At 37.9% G+C, this 16,529-nt stretch overlaps 1 protein-coding gene across 1 annotated transcript in view; it reads left to right on the forward strand.

The window, feature by feature from the left end:
- Positions 1–16,529, forward strand: part of WDR7 (WD repeat domain 7) — a 392,926-nt gene that overhangs the window by 277,847 nt on the left and 98,550 nt on the right. The window contains exon 23 of the mRNA XM_054460414.2: positions 9,818–10,004. Coding sequence (XP_054316389.1) covers positions 9,818–10,004 — 187 coding nt within the window. The remainder of the gene's footprint in view (positions 1–9,817; positions 10,005–16,529) is intronic.

The raw sequence follows: 16,529 nt of genomic DNA on the forward strand, positions 1-16,529 counted from the left end.
ACTGCCATCCAGCCACACTGGATGTTTTGCTGTCCCTCAGAGATCCCAGGCAGGCTCCTGCCTCAGGGCCCTTTTTGCTTCTCCCACAGATACTCACACGATTCTCTTTCATCTCACTCAAGTCTTTGTTCAAATGTCACCTTCTGCAGAGTCCTTCCCTGTCTGTCACTTTCTAGGATCTTACTCTGCTTTATTTTTCTTCACAGCACTTAGTGCCACTTGATATATTTGTTTATTTGGTTTGTATGTCCCAACTAGAAGATAAGCTACAGAAGAGCATAGACTTTTGTAAATCTGCACTTAAAATAGGGCCTGGTACACAGCAGGCACTCAGTAAATACGAAATGAATAATAGGATCATTCAGCTAATAGGTGCTCGAGCTGGAACTGAAACCTGACTGTTCTCTTGTCTGTCTCCCTTCCTCCCTCCTTCCATCTCTTTCACTCATGCCATTCAGTAGTCCTCCCGCTTTTGGGAAGGGGCTATAGAAGTGTTCGGGCTATTCAATTAAAGATTCAGTAGATTAATGGATATTTTTTAGCACCTCTTTGACCTCATAAACATCTGTTTCTGCTATTTACTTCTTTATTGCTGATCCCCTGACCGTCAAACAATCAGCACTTTTTACCTTCCCTAGGTAGAAGAAGGCTACATGCATTAAGTAACATCCTTTTGCTTATTTATAGGAAGCTAAGACTGTCTCTTATTTTGGTCTGCCATCCAAAATACATTATACCGAAAGCAAAATGAGATTAAATTTCCCTACATGACACAACTTAGTTAATTTGAAATTCAGCAGAACAGAAAAAAATATGCTTTAAATCAAAGAGAATTTGGATTTTATACTCTTCTGATTATAGGACAGGAAATAGCTAACTACTTTGAAGACTGTTTTGATTAAACTGATGTTAATGAATTTTAAAATATCTTTATTAAATTAATTTCTTAATTTAACAGTTATTGTATGCTTTCTATTAAAAGAAATGACTTATTTTTATGCAGTACAGGATATAAAAAGTTTGAAAGCAATTTTTAATAATTGCATTAACACAAAGCTTCTAGTTATAGAAGTGTTTCTTAATTATTCCATATTCATAAATAATGGGTACCTTGGAATTATTTTTAATTAAATCAAGGATGTGTATAAAGCAAAGGAATAGAATTCTAGATGGCACTGTGCCATCCTTGTTCTTTGATGGACATTAGCAAGTGGGAAAAGGCTTCATTCACTTGGTTACACTTTGAAATAAGTGGCCAATCATTATTAATTCATTTTGCACTCATTGTAATGGCATAAATCATCATAAATTCATTTGGTTTAAAGTGCATATAATATGTTCTCCCATAGGAATTTGGTTGTAATTGCACTATTAATTAAAGTATTTTTAAAATATGACCTTTTTCCCCTTCTTCACTATTCAGATCCAGCAACCAGCAGTGGCTATGTCTTCATTGATGATTTTCTTTTAAGTATGAGGAATGAGATTGTCTTAACTAGGCCAATTGACTAGCCTAGGAGGGACCAAAGCCCGAGAAAGTAGTTATTTGTGTTTCCTACCGGCAGACAGCAGTAATAGTCATGAATTATCACTTTTCAAACACCTCAGGGGTGTTTGAAAAATTCTCTAAAACTCTCTGGTTTTGTAATAATTCTATTAAGAAAATGTTATTCTCCCTAGTAAACATGGTTTGACTCTGTTTTAATTTCTAATCCTAAAAACTCCTCTCTCTGGCCAATGGTCTTCCATTAGCATTGGTTGCCATTCAATCCAAGTTCCCTTGCCTCTAGCGAGGGACCCTTTGTCATGGAGGAGTTCTCCCCTCCTCCTTTCTGTGTACCATCCGTCCACATTTTCCTCCGTCAGCCTCCTTAGTAATCCACTGCCTGTCACTGTCTTCTAATGGGTGTACTGGCGGTTTATGGGGGCTTATGATGGCTGGTTGGTTCTAGAAACTTCCTGCAGGTAACCACAGATTCCTATGAGGTCTTCGGGGTTTAAGGGAAACATCAAGGGAAAACTTAGACAAAATTTTTTTTTTTATTATACTTTAAGTTCTAGGGTACATGTGCACAACGTGCAGGTTTGTTACACAGGTATACGTGTGCCATGTTGGTGTGCTGCACCCATTAACTCGTCATTTACATTAGGTATATCTCCTAATGCTATCCCTCCCCTCTCCCCCCACCCCACGACAGGTCCTGGTGTGTGATGTTCCCCTTCCTGTGTCCAAGTGTTCTCATTGTTCAATTCCCACCTGTGAGTGAGAACATGCAGTGTTTGGTTTTCTGTCCTTGCAATAATTTGCTCAGAATGATGGTTTCCAGCTTCATCCATATCCCTACAAAGGACATGAACTCATCCTTTTTTATGGCTGCATAGTATTCCATGGTGTATATGTGCCACATTTTCTTAATCCAGAACTTAGACAAAAATTTAAAAAAGGAAATAAAAATTACAAATGGAAGGCCTGGAACAATGTCACTAGTTTTACAACTTTTAAAATCCTTAATTTTGTGCCATTTCTGCACAAATGGAAACTATTTTTTTTTAAAAACTACATGATTAATGTCTCAGTTGCATCTGTGGTTATAAGAAAATAAAGGTGTGAGGCACCTCTGGTATTCTATTAGTATACACCACTGGCATTTTACTGTTTGTGTGTATGTGTTTTAAATGAATAAAATAATTATAGTGATTAAAAGAAGTCCGTGTTCTGTTTGGGAGGCCCGAGGCAGGTAGATCACGAGGTCAGGAGTTTGAGACCAGCCTGGCCAACATGGTGAAACCCCCTCTCTACTAAAGATACCAAAAATTAGCCAGGAGTGGTGGCTCACGCCTGTAATCCCAGTACTTTGGGAGGCCGAGGCAGGCGGATCACGAGGTTAGGAGTTCAAGACCGGCCTGGCCAACATGGTGAAACCCTGTCTGTACTAAAGATACAAAAAATTAGCCAGACGTGGTGGCACACGCCTGTAATCCCAGCTACTTGGGAATCTAAGACAGGAGAAGCGCTTGAACCCGGGAGGTGGATGTTGCAGTGAGCCGAGATCACGCCATTGCACTCCAGCCTGGGCTACAGGGTGACATTCCATCTCAAAAAAAAACAGTCCGTGTTCTGTGTGTCTGTTGTTGTGTATGTGCTGTGAACTGAAGGTACTACTAACAGGTGTAGTCCCTACTCTTGTTCTAGAGATGTAAGAGAGGAAAAAAGTGAAATAGCAATATAAAAATGTTATTTATCAAACAAATTATGCTGAAAATGATACGTGATGCTTATAAAAATATGTAACTATATTTCTTTATAGTTAATGATGTGTTTTCCTATAACAGGCATTCAATAAATGTAGGGTGTGTTAATAAATTGAGTCTGTGCTTTGTGATAGGGATAAATAAATGTTCCAAAAAAGAAATTCATTAAGCAATTCTAAGTAATAAGAGAGAACAAATGTGTGTGCATGCATGTGTGTGGGTGTGTGTTATGGCTTTTAAAAGGGCTAGCCATTATACATAGCCAGATACTACAAAAGTTTTAAACATTGGCATTTTTCATTGGTCGGTTCATGATTGAACAATATTCATCTTGCTGGAGCAACAAGTTACCCATAGTATAATACTGTCATCTATTTAACCACAGCTTACATAGGCTTTATTTTGCTCTCTTTGCCTCAGTCATTTTCTCCTTTTTAGCATTTTGCTGTTACAGCAAAGTGTAAATATTTTCCGACAGCTTTGCTCTTTCATATCACCTCATAGCACCTTTAAAAAAAAAGTGCAATTAAAGTTGGGACTCTTAAGAAATGTAAAAATTTGATATGAATTAATAGCATTAAAATATGAGCTATTATTATTCTTGACAGCATAACAGAATTCATTTCTCAACAGCCAGAGGGTCTAAGTTCATTGTGATGTATCCAATGCTGGGTTTTGTTTTCTGCTTTTTAAAGGATTTTATTTCATTTTGATTTGTCTTCTAGTGTTCTGAGTCTGTCTACATTTCGGTAGTTTATTTGTACATTTGGCCTGACATGCAGGGGTGGTGCTGAGATGTTACACACTAAATTCTCATTATACAGCTGCTGCAGTATCTCTACTGCTCACCTAGCTTATAGGTAAGAAACACCACTGATTTGATAACTTAATCTTGAAGATGGCCCCAGATTGACATGAATAATGCTGAATTCCATCCTGTAACAAGTTGAGTTAGGAGTCTCTTGACATTCTCAATCAAGAGTCAGTGACTAGTAAAAGGTCTCACTGCTTGTGTTACTTGTATAGAGAAGGTGCTCTTTAGTTCCCCCAGGACAGTAAATTTATTACAAATGGCAATGATTTCTAGTCTTTCAGATATCATGGACCAGTAAAATTTCTAAAAATAAAATGTAAGGGCATGTATTAGTACTATTTCAATTTTTTTATTTTGTTTTTTATAAACATTAGAGAGTACCACTCCATTAAAAAAAAATTCACCACAAAAAGTGGTAAGAAAATCACCTCACCAAAATAGTAAGACCATACCTCAGAATAAGCACTCCTTTATATTGAATAAATATAGCTTTATGAAAAAGACTTAGTACATTGTTTATATTTTTCATATTTCACCATATAACTGGAAACTTTGCCATTGTCCAAAACAAGTTTGTAGCAGACTCCTAGAAATTTCTGACCTGTGCATAATTTTGACTGTGCTAGGCACATATGGTATAAAGTAATTTTCAACATTTACCAAAGCAATAATTATATATTAAGTTCTTATTGAGTATAAAGCACTGTGCTAAGCCTTAGGCCAAACATAAAAGTGTTTTTCTTGAATCTCATTTGGCCCAGGGAACTTAACCTATTTAGCAAGTGTGAAAGGTAAATTAATAAATAAATAAAAATAGCTTTAAGCAATAGAATAAATGCCAAAAGATAGTATATTTGTGTTTGTTCACTGTGTGTGCAGTATTTGCCATATTAAAAGGAAAAATTTCATTCTAACATAAGCAGGGAAGATGTGGTAGAAATTGGTGGCTACCTACCCCATGCAATTCTCCCCTTCCAGATCACAAAGCCTCAGTTTTGTTGAAACTGGCACTATGTCCAGCTGACAAACTGCATTTCCCATCCTCCCTTGAAAGTAGGGAATTATTATATGGTATAATTCTGGCCAATGAAATATGTAATTAGACTTTAAAAGGAGCTGGACTTAACTGACACATGTCCTTTTGCCTTCATCGTCCTCCCACTTCCTGCCTGGGAAGTGGATGCTGTGCTGGATGTGGAATTAACCATTTTGTGGCCATGATGCTATTAAGTTAGAGCGAAGACAATTACAGGAATCTTGGTATTGTTATCTGTTGCATCAGTGACAAAAACTCATTGTTTGAGAAAAGATAAAACATTACTTAATCTTCTGTTTTGGGGAGATGCTCGTAACTCAGCTGAAATTATTTCTGAAGGAGGAGGAAGTGGACTTGGGATTGGTTGTAGATGTAGTTCTGAATCCATAGTTGGTAGTGTCATGAATACAACTTGTTCACAAGGATATAAAGTTGTGTACTGGTTATTACACATTGTCGGGGCCACAGAGACCTCAACTCCTTACCCAGAGCTACACCTAACCACTTGTCCTCTATGGTTCTGTTATCTCACAGAACATAGAAATATACCAGATTTTTGTAAAGGTCTTTCCATTTAGAAATTCTATGATTCGAATTAATCCCATTTGTCTGGGGATGAGAAGATCAGAATTAAAAGGGCATTTGCCCTTTTCTAATCACATGACACCTCAAATACTGATTTTTTAAAATTGAAATGTGATCAGATCTCTCCTTTGCTTAAAACTTTGTAATGGTTTTTTATTATCACCAGAATAAACAAACTCCTTAGCATGGCGTATAAGGCCCTTTGTCCTGGAGCTATAATAACCTGTCTTGCCTTTTGTTTCACTGTTATACTTCATCCCCCCTGCCCTCTTCTCCCCTTTACCCATTTATCCCTTCCCCAACCACACGTACACACAGTTTCTAGCCATGTTTTACTACATGTAACCTTTTGATCTTGCCATGTTCTCTCTTATTTCCTGGTCTTTACACATGCTCTTTCCTCTGCCTGGAATGTTTTCTTTCCCTTCTCCTTTAATTGGCTAATTCCTACTTATTTTTAAGGTTGTGACATAAAGATCACCTTCCCCTGGAAGCCTTCTTATACCCCCCAAGATGAGGTTAAGTGCCTCTGTTAAGCTCTGTCTTGATATCTTGTGCTTATAAAAATTATAACACAATGCACAATATATTCAGATTGCCTGTTTGCTCCTGTTTCCTGAATTATAATAAATTTCCTTAAGGGAAGGAACTGAGTCTTATTCTCCTTTTTTCCCTAGCACATAGTAGAGTATAGCAATTTGCAATTCATAGGTATTACATTAATCTTTGAGTTGATAGGTTGGCACCAAATGCGAAAATCCTTGACTGAATGCCGGGCCAGTTAGCTGAAGTTTTTAATACCGTCACTGGAGAAACTTTAAGAAGGGATTGGTGATGATGCTCAATGGTAGCATCATTCCCCACCTTGCCCTCTCAGTGAGATACTGTGGAATAGTGGTCCATTTATATAAAATAAGGAAATATTTATTTTCTACAAAATTAGATTCTATCTTATACAGATTAAAATATACAACTTTTACTCAATACCAACTGTTTAAGAAAAATTATGGGAGGCAAAATTCATAAAATTCTGTCATGATACTTTATCAAAAGGCAAGACCTATCATTATCTTAGTTTCAGCATTTGGTCCTCTCTGACCCATGTTGCAGAGCACCTGTGTCATATGGAATTATAAATTAGAAGCCCCTAAATTAGAGAATACAATATAAGTTAAGAAAGGAATAAATTTAGCTATATCTTTCTATTATATAATATTTTTTAAAGGCTGGTTTCTTAATATCAGCATAAAGAATAGATGATTAAGAAGTTTGAAGTCTTAGGCATCCCAGATTATTCCTTCAGAACATCATTGTCATTAATGCTAGTAGCAGAAAAGTAGTATGCTTCCGATTAATCAACAAGGCTAGAAATCAAAAGGTTTAACTTGAAAATCCTTTTTCACTTCTGTTATTTACATGTTTTATTTGGGAAAAGTTGTTAGAGATAGATAGGGAGTTTTAACATTTGTACATCTTTGTAATTCCAAAACAGCTCCCTGAAAAAGAGAAAACATCATACTCTTACCAGTAGATTTGAAATTTGTGTGTAGAGTAGCCCATTTTCCTCTCTCCTTTTAATGCCCTCACATGGCCTGCCAGAGCTGTAAAAACTGCCCTGCCAAAACCATAGGGATCTTTACTTTATGTTACTTGGAAACTATAATTTGAACTAAAGAAGGAGAGATGCTGTAGGGGAATTTCACTTATGAGATCTGAGTGAAACAGAAAATGATTTAAGAGAAGGGATGGTGGTGCTCTAGGGACCCTGTGTTTTCTGCTGAGCCACACATTCTCACAGTGAGGCCATGCTTGACAGAGGAGCAGCAGGCACTCTTGTGGCCCTTGTAGAGCCAGGGCCTTCTGAAAGGAGGGTCTTTTGAAAGGAGGCAGAAAAGGAGAACGCTTTTCTGTCATTTCATCCAAGTGCAAGTGATCAGTTCCCCTATGCTGTCCTTCCCACTTTGTCAGAACAGTGATGGAAAATATCAAAACATCGACCACTTATTGTTTATTTTCACTCTCAGGAAAAAATTGTCCAGAGTGATGAGGAAGCTTCCTCTAGAGCTCCCAACACAGAGGCCCTTAGGAATCTGTAAGGTCTCTAGTGTAGCCTGTATGCTCCCATCTGTAATGAATACAAAAATGGTAAAGTGCCACTAAGGAAAATGATGACTGAAATGCTGTAAAAGATTGTACTTAGGAAACTTTACCTCCTTTTGCAATATTTAGCAAGGATTCACCTCCAGGGACCCCTATTGCTTAGATTGGAAGCCATGGCTGCTGGTGTTTCAGGATGTCTGCAGAGAATAGCAGTTGGAGTTTTTCTGTAGCTCTTATGACTTCCAAGAAGTAAAAAATAAACAGGAAAATTATAGATTACTAGACATTTTGAAATATCATTCTGACAAACTGGGGCAGGGAGCTGTATTAGAAATATTCTGACAGTAAAGGCAGACCTATTTTTCATTTATGTAAATAATGTGTGCACTGTGGTTGGTGGTTTAGAAGATGCAAAGTTATGTGAAACACAGTTTCTACCCTCAAGGAGCTGACAGACTTACTGAGGGAAAGGGAAATGCTCGTATTTAAAAATATGAGCATTTCATGTGATAAAAGGACATGTATGTGCTGGCAGAAAATAGAAAACTATGTGTTACCTTTTTTAAAGGAGTTTATTATTTTTCTGATCCAAAAGTAAAACATGAAGCTTTACATATTATAATTATATGGTTAAATACAAGAGTAAAATTTACAAATACACATACGAAGTATGAATTTTGGGATGTTGTTTAGTTTACTGCAGGAATTGTTAACCCACAATCCATGGCCGCCTTGACATTCTTCTGCAGAATTTGATGGGTATGACTGTGTGTGTAGTTTCTTGGGGAAAGGACTGATGGCTTTCATCAGATTCTTAAAGGGTTCCATGACTGAGAAGAAATTCAGAATCACTACTTTTCAGTATATTCACTGACTCTTATCCTGGCTTTACAATACTCTTCCCTTCTCTTCCTTTCCATTTCAATCCATTCTCATTTAACAATTGACTATAATATAAAAATTATTATATGCTTTTGTTGGTTGGATATGTTTTATTAAAGTTTATATGCCGTTTTCTTCATTCAGAAAAGAGCCATGTTTAATAGGTATTCAGAATAAGCCCAATAGTATGAGAAAAGTCAGGCTCAGTGAGTACCTTTCTAGACCTGCCCCCAATAAGTTATGGAACCGTGGTTAATTCCCTATCTTAAACCTGAAGCATGTGTTCCTCTTAACAGTATGCTGTACTGTTCTGTGACTTAGGAACTATTTTCTTTCTTCTCCTCAAAAAACAAACAAAAATTCTTCTAAATTACAATTGGCTTTTCGTAACCCCTGCTGGTTTTCTTTTTTAAATGTCAGAATGCCTTCTGAAGTAGATAAAGTTTTGTGGCTTAATAGCCATTAGACGTAATTATACAAATTGTCAGCATCATCCTCAACATAAAGGAATACATGTTCATTAAGATCTAGGTCATCTCATCAGATTTAGAAATAATAGTGAACTATTAACATGTTTAACAAAATCATATGAAGAGCTTACTACACACTTGACATCATTGTACTGTATCAGTACATACACCAGAATATAGAGGAAAATAGATGCTTCAGGTGGGAAGCTTTTTCAAACTACGTGTTCTACATTCTCCATCCTTCATTGCAATGTGCCTGTAATGAGAGGTGTTACTGAGGGGGAGTATTTTACATATGAACTGTGTTAGATGCAGAAGAAAGGTTAAGAAATACCATATTACATCATTTGAAACCATTTCCACTTTGCAGAACCCTGAGTTAGGGAGAAACATTGTTTGGAATTTAAGATCACTGATATGTTTTGAAATTATATATACTAATTTACATATAATATGTAATTAAAACACTTTAGAATATGGTATAAAATAATATAGCCAAACTTTTCAAAGAATGTGGCTGAGCAAACCATTTATTCAACATCTTGTGTAGTCTTGAGGTTCAATACCTTTTTCAGTTAAAAAATCAAAAATGGATTATATTTTGAAAGTATGCTTCAAAAGAAACAATTACAAAAGTAAAATTCCCCTTTTGCTCTGCATTTTATTCTGTGATTTCAGGCAAGGCACTGACATTTCTTCTGCTGCAGCCTCCAAGCCCCAAACTTCCTCCACACAGCACTATCCGAAGAACAGCCATTGATTTGATTGGACGCGGGTTCACTGTTTGGGAGCCTTACATGGATGTGTCCGCTGTTCTGATGGGGCTTCTCGAACTTTGTGCCGATGCCGAGAAACAACTTGCCAAGTATGTGCGGATTCCAGTTAATTTAATTTGTCACTGTTTTTTGTTTTAGGGGGTTTTTTGGTGGGTTTATTGATCATTCTGTATAGATTGTACATGTTTAATAGATTAAAAAATACACAAATGTCTCAATATGTGAAGTTTTGAATATGGGCAATGAAAAGGAAGCATGTTTCTATAATTGTAACACAATTGGGATTTAGCCCTGAGCCAGTGAATGATATGTGACATACTTTTCCAATTGTATTTGTTATACCGTGAAGTATTACTTGCTAATAATAGTATAATATTGTTTATAAGGAAAATGATATATATATTAAATACATAATACTTGATCAGAAATGATTATGGCCAGCATACATGGCCAAATTGGGGAATTGCTCCTCCACACTCATATTAGCTTTTAAATCAACTATGTTGAGGTTTCACTTAAACACAGTAAAGGACCAGCCATGAGGAGGTGGCAGTGATCCAGGGAAGCAATGATGAGAGAGTTCTACAAGAGGAAGATGAACTGAGGGAGCTGCTAAAGTCAAATAGGTGGGAAACACACGTGGTGACCAACTGACTAGGATTGATGGGGTAGGGGGTCCTGTTGGTGGTGGAGATTACTGTTGGTTTGAAAACTCAGCCTCCTGATTCCTGCAAAGAGTTCTTTTGTTTCCTTTTGGTGTATAATACACATATCATGAAATTTACCACTGTAGCCATCTTAAAGTGTATAATTCAGTGGCATTAAGTATAATCACAGTGTTGTGCAACTGTTACCACTATGTAGTCCCCACAGAAGTCACCCTGAATGGAAGCCCCATGCCCATTAAGCAGTCCTCCCATGTTACCACTTCACCAGGCCCTGGCAACCATTAATCTTCATTCTGTCTCTGTGAATTTGCCTATTCTGCATATCTCATATAAACAGAACCATACAAACTGTGGTCCTTTGTGACTGGCTTCTTCACTGACATGATGTCTTTCAAGGTCCATTCATGTTGTAGCATATAATAGTGCTCTGTTGCTTTTTATGACTGAATAACATTCCATTCATGGTAATATCACATATAGTTAATCCATTTACCTGTTGATGGACATTTGGGTTGTTTCTGCCTTTTGGGTATTGTGAATAGAGCTGCTCTAAACATTTGTGCGTAAGTATGTGAACACCTGTTTTCATTCGAGTAGACATGTAGGAGAATTTCTGGGTCATCTGATAATTCCATGTTTAACTTATTGAGGAACCACCAGACTGTTTTCCCACCAGCAGTGCACAAGAGTTCCATTTTCTCTACAGCCTCACCAACACTTGTTTTTTCTTTCTTTCTCTCTCTTTTATTTTTTTAGTATAATCATCCCAGTGGGTATGAAGTGGTTGGAATTCTTGAACTGTCCCATAATGCCTCCCTTAACGAAAATGTTACCACCACTTGGATTTTCTCAATGAATGGTGTTTCATTCTTGCCCTTGTTAACTTTTTTTAAGAGTAGAGTTCTTAGCCCTTTGCTTTGCCATTCCCTTGAGTTCTGGCATGCTTTGGGTCCATAGTTTTCTACTGACTGCTCTATGCTCAGGAAGTAGAGACCAGAGAAGCAACTGAAGGCTAGAATGGAACTCTGTGGCTTTGTCTACAGATTGGGCATTGCCAGCGTAAAGTCCCGAGAAGATTGGTAGAGGACATTCATTTCAAACCTAAAACAGCTGCTGCCTGCCCCCTAGTTACCTCCTATCATACTACCATGAATCCTAAACTTTACCTTGGTATCTCCCTAGCCGTATGCCCTCCAGCAAATTACTTTACTTCTCTGTATCTACAAGTTGGGGCTAATTAAAGTACCTGTCTCCTAAGATATATTAAATGAGCTTATATTTGCAAATTGCTTAGAATAGTGAGCATATATTAAGAGATGAAATGTCTTCCTATGTGGCAGAAGTACTGGTGGTACTTCTGGTACTTCCTATGTGGCAGAAGTACTGGTGGTACTGGTGGTGATGCCATTGTTAGGTCCTTGTATTCAGCAGATCAAGAGCTGCCTGTCTCTAGAATGAGCAGTTCAGCATAATGGTAGGCAGGATAGTTTTCTGCATACAGGAGGCCTGAAGATTCTCAATGGGACTTGAAGGATTAGGAGGCAATTTGAGCCCAGGAGTCTGTGCCTATAGTATGAGGCAGCTGGCCTTTGCATGAAGCCCTAGAACGTCTTTTCAACCTCTGCCCTCCCCTTGGCTGCAGCTGCCATGTGCACCCGCCACATGTCGACAGTGTTGGCTTCTGTTATTGCAGCTCTCCTGGTTTGTCTTGAGAAACATTCACATTTTTCAATTGTCTGAAATTTTGCTTTGACTTAATTTTGGAGCTTATTTTTAAATCTGATCAAAACACAATTTCAGTAGTATACATTGTTTTGTTGCCTGGGAGGAGAAGTGATGGGCTTTTATTCAGGGTTAGTATTTAATATTTTGTTTGATTTTGTTTTTAAATAAATTTACATTAGGCTTGTACTAGCAAGCATAAAGATGTGCTTAGGTCTTATCTACATGTAGTTTGTCCACAGACACAAACACTGAAGTTTTCAGTGGGCAATTTAAATCTTGCTATTACATCCTTTTCTGTCATGAAGATTAGTATGACTTTCTATACACAGCTCTGAATAAATGAATGTATCAGCATGTAGCCTTGAGGAGTCCAATGTAATTTTCATCATGATAAATTGCATAATAAGCAAGAAAATGTTTGCTTATTAATCTATAAAAAGATTTAGATGGAAAATGGCCTGTTACATCCGTGACACACTCGGCAAAGGGTGCAGAGCCTGAGATGGTGGGAAGTGGAGCAGCGATGTGTACAGGGGGTTAAGTGTGGATCTTACCCTTGTGCTGCCCCTGCTGGGCTGCCCCTTTTTGTGCCTGATTTACTGTGTACACAGTAACAGTGCTCAGCTGCCTTGCTTCTGTCTGTGATGTTAAGCTTGCTTTATGAAGAAGCTTTTATGTTAGGCCTGTGCTTTTTAAAATTTCAGTTCACGTTTATTGAAAAAGAAAAAAAAAACATAAGCAGTGTTTCCTACTTTCTCCTTATTCTTGTGAGTTTATGAGGGTAGGGGTTTTGTGGAGGGGCAGCCAGTCAGGTCCCCTGCCTTGTCTGGAGAACACATATCATGGCAGAGTTCCCTTTTGCCTCTCCCCCATGTCCCGACATCTCCTGCTGAGCTGACTCCTAAGAGGTCTCCTAAAACACTGTGTATGCCTCGAGATGAAGAGGGTATTTTCTGGCTGGGCTTGGTGGCTCATGCTTGTAATCCCAGCACTTTGGGAGGTTGAGGTGAGAGGATCGCTTGAGCCCAGGAATTTGAGACCACCCTGAGCAAAATAGGAAGACCCCCTCATCTCTAAAAAATAAATAAATAAAAAATTAACAGGGCATGTGGCATACACCTGTGGTCCCAGCTACTCAGGAGGCTGAGGGGGAAGGACTGCTTGAGCCAAGAAGTTCAAGGTTGCAGTGAGCCATGATCGAACCACTGCACTCCAGCATGGGCAACAGTGAGACCCGACTCTTAAAAAAAATAGAGTATTTTTTCCAGAATTGGTTACACCTTTATTTTAGAAACATGATATGCAATTTTACATCTTTGAAATCAAAATATCTACAGTTGTTTTCTAATGTTTTCAGATATTTTGGCAAATTTTAACTATTAATTAATCAAGCATATTGAATAAGTAATATGCGAAAGGAACAACATTAGGTTTTCTCTGTAGTTGCAAATTTGAATCAAAAATCATGTCTTCAAGACAGTTGCAGTCTTACAGGAAAGACAAGATCTGCCCCCAAAATAACCATGACGCAAAGTAAGAAGGAAGGTAAAAAGTATAGACATTCAGGGCATAGTGAAATGAATCACACCCTCGGTAACCAGAGGGGATGCAAGGAGGGGTTTCATTTGTATCTGTCATTTGAGTAATTATGAGGAGAGCGGGGGAAGGACAGGGGCATGCGAAAGAAAGGGGTAGGAAAGCACAGGCATGCCAAACATCTGTGAAAGGAGGAAAATGCTATCTTTAGCTAATTTTATTTGTTAATTTCTTGTAGAACTTAAACTGGGATTCTCCCATGTAAAATCAAACACAGTGGCTGGACGTGGTGGCTCATACCTGTAATCCTAGCACTTTGGGAGGCTGAGGTGGGAGGATTGCTTGAGCTCAGGAGTTTGAAAACAGCCTGGGTAACATAGCGAGGCCCCGTCTCTACGAAAAAAATAATAATTACCTGGGCATAGTGGCGTGTACCTGTAGTCCCAGCTACCAGGGAGGCTGAGGAGGAAGGATCGCTTGAGCCTGGGAGGCCAAGGCTGCACAAGTGGTGATTGGACCACTACTCTACAGCCTGGGTGACAGAACAAGACCTTGACTCTAAATAAATAAATAAATCTCAAACATAATTTCCTTCCCAGTTATCTCAGGGGAATAGATTAGGGTCAGATAAAGGATTGGTATGTCTTTATGAAAAGATTGTTGCAGTGAGTTTTTTCTTTGCTTTTAGCACCTATCACATAGCTAGCCTTATGCAGGGATATAGTGGCCTGGGATGCAGTCCTTCTATTGAATGCTTACTACCTATGAGTTTCTGTGCTATTCAGATCTCCAATGTCCTCAACTTGTTATAGAGAAATTCAAGAAATAGGCGTTATCATCCCCACTTTGCAGATGAGAAAAAAATGAATCTGATAGAGAGATGCTGCCTCTTGTCCAGAGTAACATTGTAGTTACTGAAAAAAATAAGATTCAAACCCTACTCTAGCTTATTCCAAAAGCCAAAGCTCCTAATACTATGTGATCTTACATTCCAAATCTTAACATCCACAGAATTAAAACAATTTGTTAAAGTACATAATCAGAATTTTCAGTGTACTTTAGATTTTTAAATATGTTTAATAAAATTATTTTCAGCTGGACATGGTGGTTCACACCTGTAATCCCAGCACTTTGGGAGGCTGAGGCAGGATCACTTGAGCCCAGGAGTTTGAGACCACCCTGGGCAACATGGTGAGAACCTGTCTCTACAAAATTTAAGAAATTTAAAAAACTACAGGAGCATGTAGTTCCAGCTACTTAGGAGGCTGAGGCAGGAGGATCACTTGAGCACAGGAGGTCAAGGCTACAGTGAGCTATGATCGTACCACTGTACTCCAGCCTGGGCAACAGAGCAAGACCTAGTCTCAAAAAATATATATTTTCGTCAAAGATTTTATACCTTCTAGATTGTTTTTACATATCAGTAAACTCCTGAGTGCTTGTGTCATGTATTATGTGTTTATTCATATTTACTCATAACATTTGCCAAGTGATTTGCACACAATAAATGTTGAATAAAATCATGGGATTTAAAGGTTTTCATTTTAGAGATGAAAATCTTTTTCAACATCATCTGATCCAGTATGCCTAATGTGCTATTAAGTAAAAATAAGATTTAGACAGATTAAACAACTTGGCTGAGGTCACAGTGGTACTCTAAGAGCCAAGACTGTCACTCAGGTTTCCTGACTCCCATCTTGCAGCTCCTGTACCATATGGCTATGCCACCCTTAATAAGGTGAGTGATTCACTGGTAAAATCTTATGTGAGGAAATTTTTAAATAATAGGGATGGACTGTTCATTCATGATGAACTGTTTAAGAGAAAATTGAGACTGCACTTCATTGGAATCATAGACTGAGCCATCTTCAGCTAATTGTGAGAAAAGTAGAAACATATAGTATTATCCTTTTTATGCATTCATAATTTTGTTAGATCAGCATGGTCATGTACATATTGATTGATAACATGATAGAAACAGCAGAAAATCCCACTATACAAAGGAGCAGAAAAATTCTGCTGCTCTTGGAAGCCTAGACTTCCATCTCTCTAAGTTGTGATCTGTGATTTTGATCCATTTGCCTCGTTCATGTGGCAGGGCCTTTACTCTGAAAGAGAACAGTGGAGCAGTGCTGGCCCAGCTGCTGAAGGGGCCAGTCGAGCATCACATACTGCCACAGCTGAGGGACGTTAGTGAATTACAGACTGCCCACTGCTTTTCTGGGATCATCACAGTTTACCAAACATTCAGAGAGAAGCATAAAGTCACTGGAAACCACACATGCTTTGATGACACACAGATAAGCACCATACATTAGAAAGATTCCTTTTGAACTACATAGAATGGGAGAAAAACATTTTTCGTATGCCAACTCAAATCTCAACCATTCTTGAATTTTGGGAGTGAGGAGTGGAGAAAGAAACACATCGTGCAAACACTAAGATGCTTTAGGATTCCATATTTAAGCTATTCATATTTTTCCTGTTTCCGTGAAATTTATTCTTAACAGAAAATTTATAATCTGAGGAAGCCATATAAATAAGTCCTATTAGCATAGTTTTTATTCACTGTAATTGTATTTAGCATACAGGAAATAGATCTTACAGATACACATTTGAGGGAGGAATTGCCACCTTTGAGTTTAGGAACTCAATGCCACCTGTGAGTTGTGAAATAAAGGTACA

This window comes from Pongo pygmaeus, chromosome 17 (genome assembly GCF_028885625.2).
Source record: "Pongo pygmaeus isolate AG05252 chromosome 17, NHGRI_mPonPyg2-v2.0_pri, whole genome shotgun sequence".
NCBI lineage: Eukaryota > Metazoa > Chordata > Mammalia > Primates > Hominidae > Pongo > Pongo pygmaeus.